Source organism: Sylvia atricapilla, chromosome 1 (genome assembly GCF_009819655.1).
Source record: "Sylvia atricapilla isolate bSylAtr1 chromosome 1, bSylAtr1.pri, whole genome shotgun sequence".
In the NCBI taxonomy this organism is placed as follows: Eukaryota; Metazoa; Chordata; class Aves; order Passeriformes; family Sylviidae; genus Sylvia; species Sylvia atricapilla.
In genome coordinates, this window is record NC_089140.1 from 102,969,383 (window position 1) to 102,988,192 (window position 18,810).

Genomic DNA, 18,810 nt, shown 5'->3' on the forward strand with positions numbered 1-18,810 from the left:
GTGCAACAGTAGTAGGCCGTGGTTTTTTTGATCACTCAGAATACCCAACCCATAGCTGTAATTTTAGGATTACTGAGGAGTTTTGCAGCTTTTTATTTTATTTTAATTTAATTTAATTTCTAAGAAGAACTGAGAAAGAAAAGTTTGGGATAGTGTAATAAGTGCCGAAATTAGTTAGCGCTAAGGTAGTCATTAAATAGACACTTAAGAAGAGAAACCCAAAAGGGTGAGATTTTCTACAGCTGTAAAGGAAGTACAATGCTTAAGAACCCCCTCTGGGGAATGTTTGCAAGTAGTGAAGGATTTCCCTCCTTTCTTAAATCTATTGCTTCAGGCTGTCTGGACATCCATATGGAATGCAGTCTTAGCAGCAAAAGATCTATAGAGAAATGGAGTGTGCATTTTTGGGGTATTTTCTAATTTTTAATGAAAAATCAATGTCTGAAGCATAGACTCCATAACAGGAAAATGGCTTCTTCAGCCAGCTACCATGGATACCATACAGAGGGTGGGAGAACTCTAACCTGAAAATTATCTACACCCCTGTGAATGAATACTGCCTGTCATTCACTGCAAATCAGTTCTGGCCTTGTCCTCAGCATAACATCACCATGTTAAATTTTAAGAGATACATCTTCATTTCAGCCCAGTCAGGGCCTCTGGTACAAGGAACTCCTTACTTTTAATTTTGGTGATCAGAAAAAAGTAAATCTGATTTTCCAGCATGAAGGTGCTGAGTGATTCTTGCCCATTTGGAAGAACTCAGATCTTCAAATGCTTTAGCTAAGTGGTGTTTGTCATGCTGTATGAGGGGCATCCTTTGATTCCGTTTTAGCCACAGACCGGTGAGGCACAGGTTACGATGGAGAGTGATACCCCGCAGTCGTCTTCTCTCCTCAGCAGAAACAGTGGATTGATTTTGGAGGAGGAGAAATAACAGGTGCACTGCTTGGTGTGTTTTAGGCTCCTGCTGCCAGAAGCACCTCCAAAGAAGTTCCTCACGTTGGGCTCCAAGTTTCGCTACAGCGGCCGGACACAGGCCCAGACGAGAAGAGCCAGTGCCCTCATAGACCGCCCTGCACCTTACTTTGAGCGCTCCTCTAGTAAACGTTACACCATGTCTCGCAGCTTAGATGGGGGTAAGGTCCTCAAAACTGACCTTGTCAAAAATTGTCATCACAGTAGTCACTGCTTTACATTAGGTGTAAACCTCATCATCTCCTCTCCTTGAGATCTGGCTGAGTGGAGGCTGTGAGCACCTGCCCGTTCACTGCAGGGGTAGAGGAGGATGCAGAGAGATTCCATGCTAAATGTGCTGCTGTGGTCCTTACAAGGTGTTTCCCTGGAGGATGTCCTTTGGAGCCCACTTTTCACAGGGCCTGTGTCTTTGGCCTCAAATATACTTTCCTGCTTTGGGGAGGGATCAGATGGACCTGCCCAAGAAAGTCAGGCTTCAACACTTTTCCAGGGTTTGCATGAGAGACTGTTTGGGTTTTGCTTGAATCTGAGATTTTCTCCTGGGTAGGTTTTTCACTTAAGTTTGTTACAATCCAGAAATTAATAATTATTTCCCTTGAGTAAGAATACTTGATTCCAATTACCTCATATCCTGCTCCAATGAGTACTAAGAGGCCTTTTTCGTACTTTTTTTTTTTGAAGATATGAAATGGAGAGTAACATACATGGGTTAAGAGTACATCCTTCCTCTCTTTATCCTTGGTTCACAGAGGTCATGGTTCTGCTGCTGACTTTGATTAAATCAGTGTGTAGTTCAGAGTATCAGCTACTTCTATCAGCTATTACTGTTGTCAGCTGTTGAGTAAAAAGAGGTTGTAGTTTTGTAGTTCATTTTTGCGGAAAAAAAAAAACAAGCTGAGACTAAACTTAGATTCATTACAGGTTTAAAAAAAGGTGAATTCTCTTGCAGAATACCACAAATTGCAATGAGTATAGTTGTGGTGGGGATGGAGAGAAGCTTTGATTTAAAAGTACAATTGACAAGCCTTTTTCTCTCCCTCTAAAGGTGCTGCTTGTCATTAATTATTTTGGAATCTTCTAATTCTGATGTGCTTCTTGCTCGTTACCAAGCAACTGGTGACCTGATTGCTGTGCATGTGTTTCAAAGCAGAAATTATCCTTCTGCATTATTTTGTTTGTTACATCCCTCTACTCCCTTTGCTTTCTCCTGCCTCCTAAACTTAATCTCAAGAGACAAGATACCTGAAAGGCTTTATACAGCATTTGTTAGACTCTGCAAGGTTTTTTATGATGCTAACTTGCCTAAGTGCAAATGGGGGAAAGAGGTTTTTTAAATCAGTGCTTATGATCTCTTCACTGGCGTTGTCACTATAATGCAGATGTGTCTGTAACATTCTGCATTGTGCTTACATTGTGGCCAAGACTGTCATTTGTTACAGATGCAAGTGAATTTATGAATTTGAATAATCCTATTGGTTTAGAAATTAGTTATCCAGTAGTCAAGAGCAGGGTCTGGGCATACATTAAAGTTTTGATTACATTCTAACTCTAAAGGTACTATGTCTTTCAAAATAACTTTTATATCTTTAAATCTGATTCATTATTGAGCACTTGCATCCTAAAATATTCTGGTTGGGTCCACTGAACTGAATGTCATCACTTCCCAGAATTTTTTAGGATAATGAGCCCACCTAACAGGCAGACTTTAGCACTCAATAATACAAGGATCATGTTTCTTTTTTCTAAGGTATTATGCCTCTGTTATATCAATATTGTAATTTTCTGTAATGCAGCATGTTACTAAATCTGCATTTGATCTGCATTTTTATATTCTGACAGATTTTAAAAAAAATCTCTTCCACCCCCATGGCTGATGTCATAGCTGGTTCTCCTTATGTTTCCTGCCTGATAACTGTGGCAATGTGTTGCTTTTTTTTGTCTGGTGTTTTACTACAGTAGTAATTTTAATGGCTTGCTAACATTTAACAACTGTGTAATGCACACATTAGCTACAGTAATGTGTGTATACACATCCATAATATATGTGTATGCATATAAAAGCTATGAGCTTCATTTCAAGTAAACTGTTTATTTAAATGTATGCACATGCTTCTGGTTTCCTGAAACATGACGTAGTTGTGTTTTCAGAATTATCTCGAATGTTTTTTCTAAACCAGCTTTTTTAATTTTATGCAGCTTCTCAGCAAAAGCTATTTCAGACTTTCCCTCTTTAAATATTTGCTTTTAGCATCAGTGAATGAAAACCATGAAATGTACATGAAGGATTCTGTGTCTGCTGCAGAGGTTGGTACTGGCCAGTACGCCACAACAAAGGGCATCTCTCAGACCAACTTGATAACCACTGTGACTCCAGAGAAAAAGACAGAAGAGGACAAAGATGATGAAGAGGGCAAAAAGAAGAGAGCAGAGGAAGTCACCCCGATTTCAGCAATACGCCATGACACCAAGGTAGAATTTTCAGGGTTTTGTATTAAACAGGGCTGCCTGGAAAGTGCTTGGAGAAACACAGAATTTTTAGGGAGGGGAGACAAAGAGGAAACAAAACTAGTTCTGCAAAAGGAAATATACGGTGTTTATATACATGTCTTGAATCAGTGTTTTTGTAGTCCTTTCAGTTTTGTATAATGTTACAAAAGTTAGTTCCTGCCTTGGGCTGTTTTTTGAAATTTGTTTAACAATCAGAATGATGTTTTTCATAAGCATTCAACAGCTCTTTAGGAAATGCCCAGAAGTGGCCTGGTGATGCGTGTTTGTTCTTCTGGTTTTCCGTCATATTTTGACTTTAGTATGGCCATCCTGTTTTTTATTTTGACAAGGCAACAAAATAGTTTTGTATTCCTGTATGTACCTCTGTGCTTTAAACTATTCCTCTTATGCTTCTCATAACACTGTTTCCTTGAATGAATATCAGTGGGCATTTTTTCTCTATTAACTTCTAGATATTAATCTGCTGTTATAAGCAAATTTTTTTTTCTGGCTTACAAAAGCATTTGCTTCACTCGTTTGAAGTTTGTGTTGAAGAAAGCAGTTTTTATTGATGGCTCTCTTCTCAATTGTTAAATTTGAGTCCATCCCTCATCGTCTTCAATCCCACCACCACCACACACACATAGACACATGGTTGTGCATAATATCTACTGAGATATTAACATAGGGTAAACCAAACAGGAGGATGGAGAAAATAGTGAATAGAGATTGACAGTGAAGAGAAATATGGTAGAATAACATTCAGAAAGTGTACTGTGGAATGCACTTGCTTAACAAGTAAAGTTTACCCTCATATTTTAGGAAGAAAAACCTTGGTATATATATTTACATCCACAGAACTGTTAAGTATGCAAATGTTAGAACCTGAACTTTTAGCTTTATCATAAAAGGCCATGATGAGCTACATAGCGAGAGGATCAAATCCTCAAAAAGAGTCACAGTTAAAGTACTGAAAACCAGAAACAAATTTAATTACTGAAAACTGTGAATGAGAAACGGTATTCTTTTGAAAGTGTGTGCTGTAATTGTAGCATTTAAAAGATAATCTCTACAAAATTTAACTGAGTTCTTCTTAAAATTTCATCAGTTTCTACATGGAGAAAAAAATTATGAAAATCAAATATGTAGAAAACATCCAGTAGAGCTAGTTCTGTTCCAAGTGTTTGTTAATTTTAAGTGAATGGCAGGATCAATTACATTTTGAAGATCATCTGGCTATTTCTTATATATTGCTAGAAATACTCAGATATTTTAGGAGACTAATTTGATGGAGCTTAAATATGTACAAATGATTGAATTTTACCCTCACTCAAGAGATGAGTTCTGTTTAAACCATCTTTCATAGAGTTTCAGTTCTGTAATCCTACAGAGATCTCAGTCCAGCTTCCACGTGGACCTACTAACATATTTTTCTGTCATCATAAAGAGAATGTTTCAAGAAACACGAAACAAGCTTGAAATCAAATCCATTTTTAAGGGCATATAAATGTTTTAGATGTTTTTTCAGCTTTTTCATTAAGACATTTTGGTTTTGTTTTATCCATGTGTATTGAAGTATCAGAAGTTATTCTAAATATTAATACTGTAAAGATGTCAGTAAGTACATAGTTTGTATTAGAAAAGAATACATTTACTTTGGATTTTTATCTTTACAATATAAAGGGAATTTGTATTTGTGTGTGTATTTAGCTCGCACGAAAATCTCTGAGTCTGTCAGCATTAAATTTTGACTTGAGCTTACTGCATTAAACCCATAAAGACATTTGTAAATGGTTTGAAGATAGGCTTGGTTCTGGTTGCTTGGGAATACAGATTCCTTGAACTGATAGATTGGTAGAGAGGAGAGAAAGGGAAATATTGAAGAGGAAGGAGAGCAGTTCCTCTGTGTAATTACTTTGCTTAAGTCTCATTCCTACCATTAATACACCTGGTGAGGTTCGGGCTTAGTAACAACCTGTGTCTAAAACTTGGATCTGCTTTTTGTCTCCAGTTCAACACCAGCTTGAACTGGAGGCAAATGCTGTTGTGGCTTTAAAGTCATTTTGCTTTTGGGAGCCTGGAGTGAAAGTGAAATGGTTATTATAGCTCCTTGGGGAGATGCACTATGGATGGAGCAGCTCAGGAACTTAGGGTTTTGTCATGGATCCAGTGGGCCACTTCAGCTATGTGCACCTCGTGGATTTTGGCAAAAACATCTCTGATCCATCAGCATTGTGGCAGATGTTGTACTGGGGTATGCATTTGGTGATGACAGTGATCTTTGTCCTTCTAAAGAGCAGTGGTGTCTGCTTGCAGGGAGCATGTGAAATGACAGTCACCATTTCTGCTGAATCACCTCCCTCCTCCTACCAATTTTTTGTCCTCAAATGACCTGAAAGGCCAGTTGAATGCCCTACAAGTGGTATATCTAAGCAAATCCTGCTTGTCTGTAGCCAGTATTCTTGGCATTGTGATAAAACTGGTAGCAAAAGCATCAGGGGGTATTTTTGCCTCTTCAGTGTGGCTAAAGGGTCATATTTTGATTATGAGAAGATGTGGCTCTGTGGGGCAAGGACCTCTCTCTAGCCAGTCCCCCTTCAGATCCCCTGTGAGAGATGGTGGGGCCTCCTGAGCCACAAGACTCAACTCCTTTCTTTCAGTGTACGGCCGAAGAGGTGGCAGCGTGGAGGGGCTGGGAGGGGCTGAGCCCCCAGCACTGCCTGCCTGGGCTCACAGTGAGCAGACCTGAGGGCAGGGCTGTGGGGATGCCCAGCAGGGGCCAGAGGAGGGAGCTGGCTGCTGGGAGAGCTGTCAAGCTGGTTTTTTCCATCAGGAGCAGCTGATTTCTGCTGCCCACACCAAACCACAGTCTTTTTAAATTTGGTTTAGATCCTATTTTTTTTTTTTTATATTGCAGTGGAGGAATTTAAAGTCCTTGGAGTTTTAATTGTTATTGCTGAAGTTGTCCAAGGCATAGATGGGAAGCATCTGGCCCCCACCAGGTCTCCTTCTGACTGCAAGAACGCTGTTACAAGTAGTCCTGGTATTAGAAATATGTTTCCTTCTTTGTTGCTCTCCATGTAATGTTTGAAAACTCTTTACGACTGGAAAGCAATCTTGCCGTAAGTGGAAGTTGGCAGCACCTGAAACTCCCCATGTGGCCATGGAGGGTTCTATGTAAATCCCGAGCTGCAGAGGACTAGACAAATGTTGAATTGAGAAGTTGCCTTTTGTAAGCTGGAAGTGTGATTCACTAATGCCTATGGTGTGTGGCGTGGGAACATGCACCATTCAATTCAGTGGAAAGCTGTGGTGTTAAAAATACTGTTTATAATTTTATATCTATAATATATATTATTTATCATCACGGAAGAAAATTAACTAATTACAGTTTTCTTTTTGTCCTTTTGCTTTTGCGCCTTGTTTGCTGCTCTTTCTCTGTCACCAGCCATCTTTGCTTGGCACTGACTCCCACCACTCCTCGCCATCCTCTCAGCCTGGCCCCCATGTATCTTCAGCAAAGCTTCGCAGGAGATGCAAGGAGAGCACTCGGACAAAGTCCTTAGGCTGTGAGGCCCCCAAAGAGAGCACTCCAAAGCACAGCCAGTCGGAGCCCGACTCTGACAGAAAGGGGCGAGTTTGCTCCGCCGAGCAAGACATGGCTTTTGGCTACAAGCAAAAAGCTGGCAAAGGCGGAACACTGTTTTCCTTCTCCTTGCAACTTCCAGAGTCATTTCCTTCCCTCCTGGATGACGATGGCTACCTGTCACTCCCTAACCTCTCCGAAACCAACCTCCTGCCTGCCAGTGTGCAGCACTACCTCCCCATCCGCTCCCCCTCCCTCGTGCCTTGCTTCCTCTTCATTTTTTTCTTTCTGCTCTCTGCCTCTTTCTCAGTGCCATACGCCCTCACTCTCTCCTTTCCTCTGGCTATGTGCCTCTGCTACCTGGAGCCCAAGGCGGCCTCCTTGAGTGCCTCACTTGCCAATGACCTGAGTGACAGTTCAGAGGAAGAGGTGTGTACCTCGGCATCGAACACACTCTTTTTCGTGTTCAGTGCTTCAGTCCTAACCAGTGTTAGATTGCTGCAATAGTGGTCCTACTTTCAGAGCCTCATTTCTGTCTGTGCTGATATGTTAGAAGGGTTTTTGGTTTTTTTTGGTTTGGTTTGGGGGTTGTTGTATTTTGGTTTGGTTTTTATTTCTTCTTCTTTTTTATTTTTTTCCTCATGCTGGGAGTACAGCTTTGAGCCCAGGGTTAGGCACAACACTGTGTGGAAGAGGCTTGGTTTGAACTGTGTCAGCTGGTGCAAAGTGACTTGCACTAGATGATAAGACCTTTTTCATCCATCTATCAGTTTATGCTAGGGTTAGAATAGTTATCTAAATAGTGGGTATTAAGTATAATTTTCTGCATTATTATTGAAGCATGCAGATATATGCATATGTATCTATATGTATTTATATGACTAGCTACCTAACAATGATAAGCACCCTCACCAACTTCAGTATGTTCAAAGTCCAGATGGACTCAGCTTTTTGCAAAAGTCTGTCAGCTGTAGCTGAACCTCAGAAGAGGCTTTCTGGTCCAGCAAAACCTGGATTTCGATTTTCAGCCTTGATCTCATCTCTGCTGCAGATTAAATTGTTTTCCCATTGTTAAATCCAATGTAGTGAGGGGTCAGGTTGGGACAGCTGTTCTGCAGCTGTTGCAGGAACATGCCATGTGGGCTGTCTTGACATTTGCAGTGTTAGATTAGTGCTGCCAAAACTGATGCCTCAAGCCATCAGGGTCATCTCGGGCAGATGAACCAGCTGCAGTAGGAGTCTGCAGTGGTTCTGGGTACTGTGGATGTGGTGGTATATACAGAAGTTGGAGAGGAATCTGCTTAAGTAACAGAGTCTGGAGTAACTGGCATCTCAGTTTTTGCTGCAGCCTGATGATTCTTTGTTGACAGACTAAAATAATGACTTCAGGTTTTCCTTGATTTTCAATGGTTTTGCTTTGTATATAAAGAAAGAAAACCCAGATCAGATAATCGCAGACCAGTGGCCGTGTAAAAAGCCACCTTGGCCACTTGTTGATAGTCCATTACAGTAGCTCTTTTCAATAAACCAGCTTGAACATTGTCATCTGCTGTTGTTGGTTTTGTAAGACTTGGTGCAGGATTTCATTTCATTTTTATGGAAAGCCAAAAGTCGCATCAATTTGTCTTGTAAAAACATTGTTTTTAGATGCTTTTGGCTCTGTGATGCCTTACAACTAAAAAATAATGTGCAGTTTCTGATAAAAGACATCCAAAATGCTGCTGCCTCATTTCTTGTCCTCATTTTTAGACAGCATTTAGGTCTCAATTTGCATTAGCTCTGCACTTGGATTAATCTAATAGCAATAACAGCATTAATATAGTTCCAGCTCTAGAGGCAATAATGAGGCAGTGTTTATGTAATACATTAGTCTGTTCCTCTTTCAGAAATGAGCGCTTCTTTTTGTTAGTAAAGTTAGGAAGTATTGAGCATTAAAACATCAAAAATAGGCTTTTTTGTATCGCTCTTTTATGAGGGTGATTACTCTGGCAGTGCTTCCTGGTAGACACCACAGACTTGTGCCTAATCCACGGGGTATTTCTTGTTCAAAATATTGCATGAAAGTGAATATGTTTTAAACTCGGGCATGTCTGCATTACATTGGCAAAACAAATCACAGCAATTACAATCACAAGGTAGGAGAGGTGCAGCCACAGCACATCAGGAGAAGCTGCCTTCTGTCCTGCTCCAGCCCTCACCTGCCCGCCAGCCCCACCTCAGCTGTGCCTCAGCCTGTCTTGGAGCTGAGCCTGGCCTTTCTTACTCTCCACTCCAGAGGAGACCTGCCTTGCTCAGCCTTAACTCACCATTCCCTGCTCTGTGATAACCCCAGATCTTTATTTCAAGTAACTCAGTAATGCTGACTTTGACTCCGTGGCTGTTGATTGGCTTATTAGCAGACATGTATATTGCAATAAAGCAAGTTTTATGCTTTCATTTAGGATTTCATTCCACTTACAGCAAAAGAAATAGGAACCTTTCCCGCCCCCACAGTTCACAAAAGATTGCACACAGAGATGTAGAGGACTACAGCCAGTATCCTGAACCAATGTCATACATTGTTGAGCTTGTTCTCCCTTGAGCTGTGCATCTGGAATCAGTCCATGCAGTCAAAGACAGAATCTCTCCTCTTGGAGTTCATTGGCTTCGGTGTTTGTACCTTAGCAGATAATTTTCTATTGACTTCAAGTTCTTAAATGAACCCTATGTGCCAGACTTGTGTTACAGTGCCTTGACACAAATTTTAGTTCTTCTTAAATGCTTAAATTCATTAATTCCTCTTCGTTTCTTTTTTTTTTTTTTTTTTTTTTGTAAATAGGAGTGACAATGCATAGTGTTTTTCTATTGCCATACCTTTACAATTGCCTATGATGTTCTAAAGACATCACCCTTTGTTGATAAAGGAACAATTTTCTAGCACTTTAGTGAAAGCAATTGGACCACCCTAAGACTACTTTGGCATTACATTTCCATTTAAAAATAAATGTGATCTGTCTCAAGAGTGGTCATGGCTTGAAAAATTTCATGTAACTTGTATTCATGCACTTAGTGCAAAATGCTTGTTTATTCTTCTGTCGGTCATACAAACAACACAAACTCTTCAAAGAATAAAAAACAAAACAATGAAAAAAATCAAAACATTGTCTTATGAAACACTGGAGTTCAGAAAATGACAAAAGATTGGAGGAAATTCAAAGCTAAGACTGATACTCCATCCACCAGTAGGTTGTTCTTTTGTTCTTGCTCATATTTATGTTATTGGAGGATGAGGTGTGTTGTCCTGGCCTTAAATTGTCTGCCTGGGTTACTTTAGATTGTCTAAGGACCACAGAAAATCACTAATGGAAACCAAAGCTTTCACTGCCATCAAAGCAACTTGGATGTACCAGTCTGGGGCAGTAGGGTGCACTTTACTTGCTAGTTATCCATATGCTTCCCTGACATCAGAGTAGTTTTTTGAATTCTCTTCTCAGTTTGTAGTAACCTCCACTCCACTCTCTATTAATCTTGACACCTGTGTTCTCCACTAAAATGTTCTTCATGCAAAGCAGGGATAGATCAGTCTGTGCAATGCTGTGCTTTGTTTCATTTTTATCACTCATACCTAGTAAGTGTTTGGGGGGTGGGGGGAGTTGCTTTTGTTTTTCTCCTGCTTTCATCCATATTCTTAAATGGAATGAGAAGTATTTCTTTTTCTTCTTTTAATGGCAGTTTCCTTTCTTTTTACTATCATTAACAATTATCAGCTGCTCTTTATTGGAACCGAGTGGGATCTGAGCCTTTCCATTATTCCACAGACAGACAGTAGATGGGCTGGGGGTATGGTTATTTGAGCTCCTTGGTAACGCAGACAGCCTCATGGTGTATAAATGTGGAAACAAGAACAACCTCTGTACAAATGAGGGGCTGAAAGTCAGATGACTGTTAAAGTAGCTTTTTTGTTGTTGTTGTTGTTTTAATTATCTTTTTCCCCTCCGGATAAAAATTTAACCGCAACTTTATATTGGCTAGAACAAAAATTAGTTCAATAATTTTCTGTAAAAGACCATTATGGGAAGAAAAGTTCATTTAGAAAATATTAGTCACATTTTTTCTCCTTTTTTTTTTTTTTAAAGCTACCTGGCTTTCTTAAGGAAAAAAAAAATCTACTATTCAAATAACACTTTTCCAGTAATGTCCTGTTTGGCTTATAAATTTGTTCCAGTAAAGCCATATATTGTGTACAGTACGCCTCAAGTCTTCCTCTGAGTCTGTTCTGTTTACTAATATAGCATTTTTATTTTGCTTCTTTGACATGTGCGTTGTTTGAAAAGCAATGCTAATGCAGTTCACAGGGATGTTGAGTTTAACAGCTCCCCGTGCGAGCCGCGTGTACTGATGAGCTGGGTTTATTCTTTATTCCTGCCTTCCTCTCGGGATCCGGGTACTTGTCTAACCCAATAGACTGACAGTGAGCAGACGGACACTGCGGCTGATGGTGAGACCACTGCCACCGAGGTTTGTACAGTCGCCGGCCCCCGGCTATGGCAGGGGAGAGCCTCTGGCCTCGTCTCTTCCCAACCCTGGGCCTCGGGGCTAAACCGCATGTCTGCTACGGCAGCTCAGGATCCCTCCCTGCGCGCGTCTGCATGTGCGTGCCTGCAAGCGGGGCAGCTTTGCCAGGACTTTCCAGTGCTCCCCGTGGGTTCCTCTTGCTTCTGAGTGTGGTTTGGAAGCTGCCAGGCCTCTGTGCTCCGCGGTTAGTGGGGCAGTGGCGGTGTCACCCGCGCCAGTGCTGCCCACCCAGAGGGTTGTGCTGGCCACATCGTGCCCTGGGGTTTTTTTGTTTGCTTGTTTGCTCTTATACTCTGAAGCCTGAGTGGGAGACTGGGGAAAAAGCAGTAAAAAGCAGGTTTCAAATTTACTGATTAGAGGTATTCTCATATTTTAAATAGCTAGGGTTTTTCTTTAATGTAATTTCACATGGCATCTTCACAAATTGCCACTAGTATTCCAGATATTCTTTTCAGAGGAGAAATGTAAAATGTTTATATTTTTATAACATATTTTATATGTTATATATATTTTATATTTTTATATATATTTTTATAACATACATTATATGTTTATCCTTGCACTGAGAAGCCTCATGTCCACAACATGGTACATAGGCAAATTCAACCCTATGTGACTTCACTGAAGTGCATATAATGCTTTCATCATTAATATGGTTGCAGCTGCAAACGTGAGCTGAATTTCGTCTGACATCTGCTAGAAGACAGAGTCTCACCAGAAACACTACTCTAGGTTTTCAGAAGGATCTCATTAATATTTGAGACTGTTAAAATTATCGTCAAGGAAAAATTTTCTGTGTGACACATCAGGACGATTCAGCCTTGGCTGTAAATAGAATAAATTTGAACTGATTTGTAAAGTAATCAACACATTTTCCCATGAGTCATTTGTCTAATTAGGACTATATGAAAAATTAATAATAAGATAGCAGCATGGGCATTAAAAGAATTCAAACGGTGCAACAACATAAAGTCTGTTGAGATGAGTCAGAAGTACAAAATGCTTTCAAGGGCTTCTTCCACTCCATAGCGTCAGGCCTTGAGCCCTGCAGAAAGTAAAATATAGTCATAAAATTGTGACATTTTAAATGTTTAGTTTATTACTCAGAAATGTGTGTTAATATCCCTAGTTGCTATATTTATTTAGAGAAGAAGATATAGCACATCTCAGTTTTTCTTACGGATACCTGATTTTCAAAATGTGTGGTATATCTGCCACCTGAAAATTGCACTTTTGGAAGCAGGGCTGCTGGGGCAGTCCTTATGGCGTTGCTTTTGAAAATGTGCACTGAAGTGGATGGGATGTGTGTGCCATTCCAGATGATAGGTCCTGAAAGAATACATACAGGCTAAACATGAAATAAAATTACAGAAATATGGAAAGGGACTATGGTTAGGGAAATAGCATTTTAAACAAATAAAATGTGCTTCCTTCTGTAGAAAGTGCTCCAGGTTGTTTGCCCGTGGTGAGTTTATGCAAAGCTTTGCTTCTGGCCCTAGATTATGTCCTATGTGTAAATTCTGGGATTATGGAATTCCAAAGCATTTGTTGTTGCTGTCAGTCTTAGACTAGCCGTGACCTTGGTGAGAAGGTGCAACTGCTGCTCCATAAATAGAGATCTATGAACGTGGAGTGTAGAAGTATTTATAAAAGGAAGATGTTTAATACCCTTTTAGTAATATAAAACAAATTTGAGAAGAGGAAATTTGCTCTGAGTTAGGAAAACTGTGCAAAGCTAGTGTGTCTACTCCTTTTCCTCAAACCCTTAATGAAGAGAAAATGGAGTTTTAACCTAGTGTGTACCTCTCACCAATGTTCATAAAGCCTTCATTCATACAAGTGGGTAAGGTGTTGTTTTCCAATCTTTCTCATGCTGGCAGTCGGATCAAGAGGAGGACGGAGATCTAAAGGCACAGGTACAGAAACAAAAGGTCTAGAAGTTGCTCAGGTATCAATGTTGGAGGTGTTCGCCTCTTTCAGCATGTTATGTCAGTTCTCTGTGAAGAAATGTGTAGAAACAGCATTTTGTATCCTTTGAATACTGTGTCCCTTACCTTTCCCTTTCTTTTTCACTTCTTTCAGAATAGTCTGATTAAGCGAATACAGGGTGAAAATGTGTATGTCAAACATAGTAATCTTATGTTAGAGGTTGGTATTGGTATATACCAGTGCATGTACATGTGTGTTAGTTTTAGTGGTAAACTGTGGATCTGCACTATGATGCATGAACTGTGTACTCCCACCTGCTAATAGATTATTTTTTCTCTCAGATTATGGTGACTCCTCTAACTTGTACTCTCAATATCGATATATGCGTGTGCGTATATGTGTGTGCCTCCACGCGCATATGTATGTTTGTTTGGAGCCTCTTTATCAGGTGCAAATTATAGCAATATGGATAGGCTCTTTAAGAGTGTATTTAGACTCACTTGTACCAGATATGCTATGCTGTTCTCTTTCAAAATGCCACATTTTCACAGAGTGTTGTGTCAGTGCTGTGCTCCCCGGCTCCCTGAGCTGTTACTTCCCTCTATACTAACCAAGTTGTGTGTTTTGGCTCTAAAGTTTGGTTGGCTCGGGATGTATCACAAACTGCTCTATTCTTTTAAAACTGTCTAGGATCTAGACAAAACCCAGGAAGATCTGATGAAACATCAGACCAATATAAGCGAGTTGAAACGCACCTTCTTGGAAACCTCCACAGAAACGACTGTGTCTAATGAGTGGGAGAAGAGGCTTTCCACATCTCCCGTTCGGCTTGCAGCAAGGCAGGAGGATGCTCCTATGATTGAACCACTAGTGCCTGAAGAGGTCAGCGTGAGCTGAAAGGCTTCATTGTGTATTTGTCTATGCATTTTTACTTATAGCAGCTCTCACTAGATTAGAGGCCGTAGTTAGAGGCCAATCCCTGCTTGCAGGCACTCCCTTTTCTCAGGACGCAGGTGCTAGCAGCAAAGATGAGAGGAAGAGCTGATACCATAAATATATACATATATAAATATATGTGTATATAGAGAATTAAATTTACTGCAAGCCATGTGGCAGAACTGGGTCTCTTTGAGGGTGCAAAATACAGGCAGGTTCGGTGAGCTTGAGGAAGTCCAGCCATGCGTGAAAAAAGCCATGAAAGTGATGGAGAGAAAATTTAAACAATGGTGACTGGTTGGGAGCAGTGGTGTAGTGAGACGAGTGGGGGCTATGGTGCCAAGTTTAAAAAGAAAATACAAAACAAAGGGCAGAACTTTTCAGTCTCTGAAGACAGGGAAGAAATAATGATGATAATTAGACCTTCTTGGCCAGTTCCATAAGGGACCTGATGGTTGCTGCACTCTGCTGGATACTGTCATTGAAGACCCAATGCAGATTGCTAAGTATCTGCATTTTCATGCAGTGTACGTGTGAAAAATCTTGCTCACTTTGCAGTCCCGAAGTGCTTGTAAGGAACATTCCAGTTTTTAAGATGGTGTTTACTTGATCTGTAGGTAGATAAGGAAATGCAGGAGTAGCAAGGCAACGTTTGTCTTGCAATAAAATACATAGTGCACTGTCTTGGCTTAAGTCCAATGGAGCAAAAAGAAATAAGCTTGTGTGGTCTGCCTGGAAGTTAATTTTTTTTTATTCTATTATGAATGGATATCTGGTTTCTGTCTCACAGGAACTATCTTTATGGGTACCTCTTGCTTTTAGCATTGAAGACCAACAAATGGTCATGAGATTTGTTACTGTGCCCACAGCACTGATGTAATGTAAGGAACTCAGTAAAAATTGTCTGGAAAGTGTAAATTGAAAGAGTTTTCTGCTTTCTCACCTCAGAAGTTGGTGTTGCAGACCCACAACTCTGGGGAAGAGCATCCCTGAAAGCATGCAGGTAGCAAGTGTCAGCTTCTCCTCGTAGGGAAAAGGATTTTGCCAAGGAGAGGGCTCTCTCCTCCTCCTCTCCCACATTACACCCAGTGGCCGATGCGGGCACCAGACGTGTATTAGTGTGGCCTTCACATTGGATTAAAATACCTAAAAAAGCAGGCTCAGTGCTCAAAGCTTCCCTTTTGAGGAGAGCACAGAGGAGTTTTAGTGTTGCTCCTGCTGCCTTGTCCAGGAATCATAACTGAACTTACAAACAGGTTGGTTTGATTGTAGTTGAAAATAAGGGTTTATCCTTCTAAAAAGTAAAATTGTAAGTACAATTAACAGGATGCATTTATCATAATAAAGATGTGAGGAACTGTTGGAAAGGGTGGCTAGCTGAACCTTCTTCAGAGGATTGCAGGGGAAGCAACCTTAGCAACACCGTGTTTGTTAATATCTTTATTACTTTAGGAATTTAATTAAAAGTTTTAATCAAAACACACAAGAAGTAGCGAAGTAGGAAAAGGGCAAGAATTATCTGGTATCTCTTCTCTTGCTAGTAGAAGACAACTTGCTCAAAAGCAATGTCTAGTTACTTAGATGCATGTATACCTTACATGCATCCAAGTAATCTACATCTGTTTCACAGAACCTCATCCAAATGAAAGTATTTCTGTGGAAAATAAAGAGCAGACTTGAGCTATCAGAGCCTAACTCTGTGGTGACTTCTGCTGTAGGTAACACCTTGCCATTCCTTCGGTCCCAGTTAGTGAGATGGTTTCAATTCACGTGTCCTGATGAGAAGTGATTTTTTTCAGGAAAAAACTGAAGCCATCCATAGGTGAAAATCAGCACCTTGATGTCTATTAAGAAGTGCAGAAGCAGTCAAGATAGTATAGTGCCTCCTGCTAGTAAAAGAAGTTACACATTTCATTTAGCATAGCCACTTTAAAAAATGTGTTCAGTGCTGTTACCTATAGCTCCTTCTTACAATAAAACAAGAACAGAAGAAAAAGTATCTTTTCAAAATGTGATCTTTGAGCTTGTGGCACCTGAGTGTTTGGTCAGTGTGACTTTAAGCCTCTCTAGTCACCAATTGGTTTCTTAGGACAGATGAGGAAATACTTTGGGTTTCCTTAGTGATGAAAAATATAGTTTTAAATATCTTCCATGACGGTGGCCAGATAGCTGTAGAACGTGAAAGCTATAATATTGAGAAAGTCCTTGACAATGTTTAATCTGACCTGGATTGGATGAAACCAATACTTTAGGAATAAAGGATTTGTGCATCTCATTGCAGTCAGGGATTGAGCCATTTATCCCTTTCTACTTTCATATTTCTCTTTAAATTTCTATCTTTTCTGTTGAGTATATGTACATTTTATCATGCCAGTTCACAGGACTTCCATTGGCATATCTGTTGAGTATAGTAGTTATTGAAATCACTGGAAAGGGTTTGGCAAGAAACCCATTCTGCTCTGCAGGGGGCTACTTTCTCTGGCGAAGTGACAACAGTGGCCAGCCCAGAAGGTGGACTCAAAAGCCTTGGGAAGTTGAGTCTTACCAACATTTAAAATTTTCCCAGTTGTCCAAGATAAATACTCTTACTACTCTCATAGCATTGGGAAAGCGCTGATGGAAAAAAAGGGGGAGATTTTGGTGCCACACTACAGGATAATAGAACAGTTAGCTTCCTCTGTGGGAAAAGTGCTCCTAAGGCTTCTAACACCAGCAGGGGAAAACGGAGAGCTGAATTCTTAGCTGGGCACACCTTCTGCCTGCTTCAGCAGAGAGGGCTGCAAGCTCAGGAGAGAGCTTTGCCCAGAGTGAAGGTGGAGGGGGCCTGTTCTGGGCTGTTGGTGGACGCTGTCTAAGCTGGCATCAGTCCCAGTTAAATGAATAACATGAGACAAACGCAGTGTATCCACACCTGGGTGTTGCTCAGTTTAGTGGGTTGTGCGCTACACTTGTGCATAACATTTGTATACTCATGTCTCCTTTGCATTTACCATAGAGAGACACTGATTTCACGTCTTATTGGAAATCTCTATGCTGTAAAATTATTCCCTTTAGTTCTGTTTCCTAATTTTCCATGTGATTAATAATTTGTAGAGTAGAGAAGTATGAGCTACTGTAAAGTATAGTGGACTTTATACCCTCCATTTACTAAAATCATTTATTCCCCTGACATTAGACCAAAGAAGAAACAGAAAAATCAGAAAAACTCATATTTTTGCAGAAGGGAGGTACTACATTCCTTGAAATGCAGGTAAAAACAAACAATGCTTCATTGATATGCAGTCAGAAAGGATGGCAATGATTTATTATTTTATTATCTTTTTTTCCTTTCCAAGCCCTCCCTTTTCATATTTTTTTATTATTATTATTTCATAAGTTTCAGACAGAGATATAATCTGGAGACCAAATTCTGAGGAATGGGTCCTCTCCAGAGCTTATGGCTTCCTAATGGAGACTGATTTCTCTGCTAGTTAGAAATTTACTTGCACGGTGCTGTTTGGATGTTGTTTGCAGTTTGCATGCATTTCCAGCAATAAACCTCACTGAGAACGTTACGGTGAATGGGGCACTTCTGTCACGAGAATGAGTTTCCTTTATATTGTCAAGTGAATTTAGATTATGCTGAGTGATGGTGAACTTTATATTTTTATTGGTTTTTCTATTAGCCAAGTGTGATAGAGAAGAAGCTGCAGGAAGGAGAATCTGCTGGCACTTTGGTTACTTCTCATCAAATCATTATCCAGAAAAGTATCCCATCATCCCTAGAGGTTATTTTTAATTCATTTGATTTTAAACTGCATCGTTTGCTTAGTTAAATACAGAAGTTATGGTCTTAAAGTCAAATAACTGGATGCTGATTGCATAGGCAAAGCAAATCACATATCACATTTGCATGAGGAGGAAAAAAGATGCTGCAATTAAGTTTCATTTAGAATTCTTAGTAGTGTGTTTAGTTTATGCACTTCGCTGTGTTATGCTTCTCCATTTAAACAGTCCTGAAGGGTGTTGATATTTTTCATGTTCTTCTAATGAAACAAGGAAAATCAGGGCAGGCTACATACAAAAGCATACTATTCTAAAATGTCATTAACAGCATGCTTGTAACAACTGGGGCACAGTTGAATGGGCTTATTTGCCCTATTTTTGTAATTTGTTTTTGACTGTAGCTTTGTGAGCCACTGCAGTATGTGATTTTTAACCCCAGCTTGATTCCAATCACCATTATAATTATGCGCTGACATGCTATTTTGCTTCAAACAAATACAGAAATAGTGTGGCAAAAGTATTATTTTTGGGTCCATGTTATATGGACCTCTGAAGAGAGAGAATATGTGAAGAAA

At 40.1% G+C, this 18,810-nt stretch overlaps 1 protein-coding gene across 4 annotated transcripts in view; it reads left to right on the plus strand.

Moving 5' to 3' along the window:
- Positions 1 to 18,810, plus strand: part of EPB41L3 (erythrocyte membrane protein band 4.1 like 3) — a 96,865-nt gene that overhangs the window by 69,083 nt on the left and 8,972 nt on the right. The window contains exons 11-18 of one of the 4 annotated variants that reach the window (XM_066329323.1): positions 964 to 1,139; positions 3,227 to 3,447; positions 11,495 to 11,548; positions 13,486 to 13,521; positions 13,688 to 13,753; positions 14,225 to 14,416; positions 17,646 to 17,720; positions 18,136 to 18,237. In XM_066329323.1, the coding sequence (XP_066185420.1) occupies positions 964 to 1,139; positions 3,227 to 3,447; positions 11,495 to 11,548; positions 13,486 to 13,521; positions 13,688 to 13,753; positions 14,225 to 14,416; positions 17,646 to 17,720; positions 18,136 to 18,237 (922 nt within the window). The remainder of the gene's footprint in view (positions 1 to 963; positions 1,140 to 3,226; positions 3,448 to 11,494; positions 11,549 to 13,485; positions 13,522 to 13,687; positions 13,754 to 14,224; positions 14,417 to 17,645; positions 17,721 to 18,135; positions 18,238 to 18,810) is intronic. The other 3 variants (XM_066329332.1, XM_066329343.1, XM_066329351.1) reach the window with 3 other exon arrangements.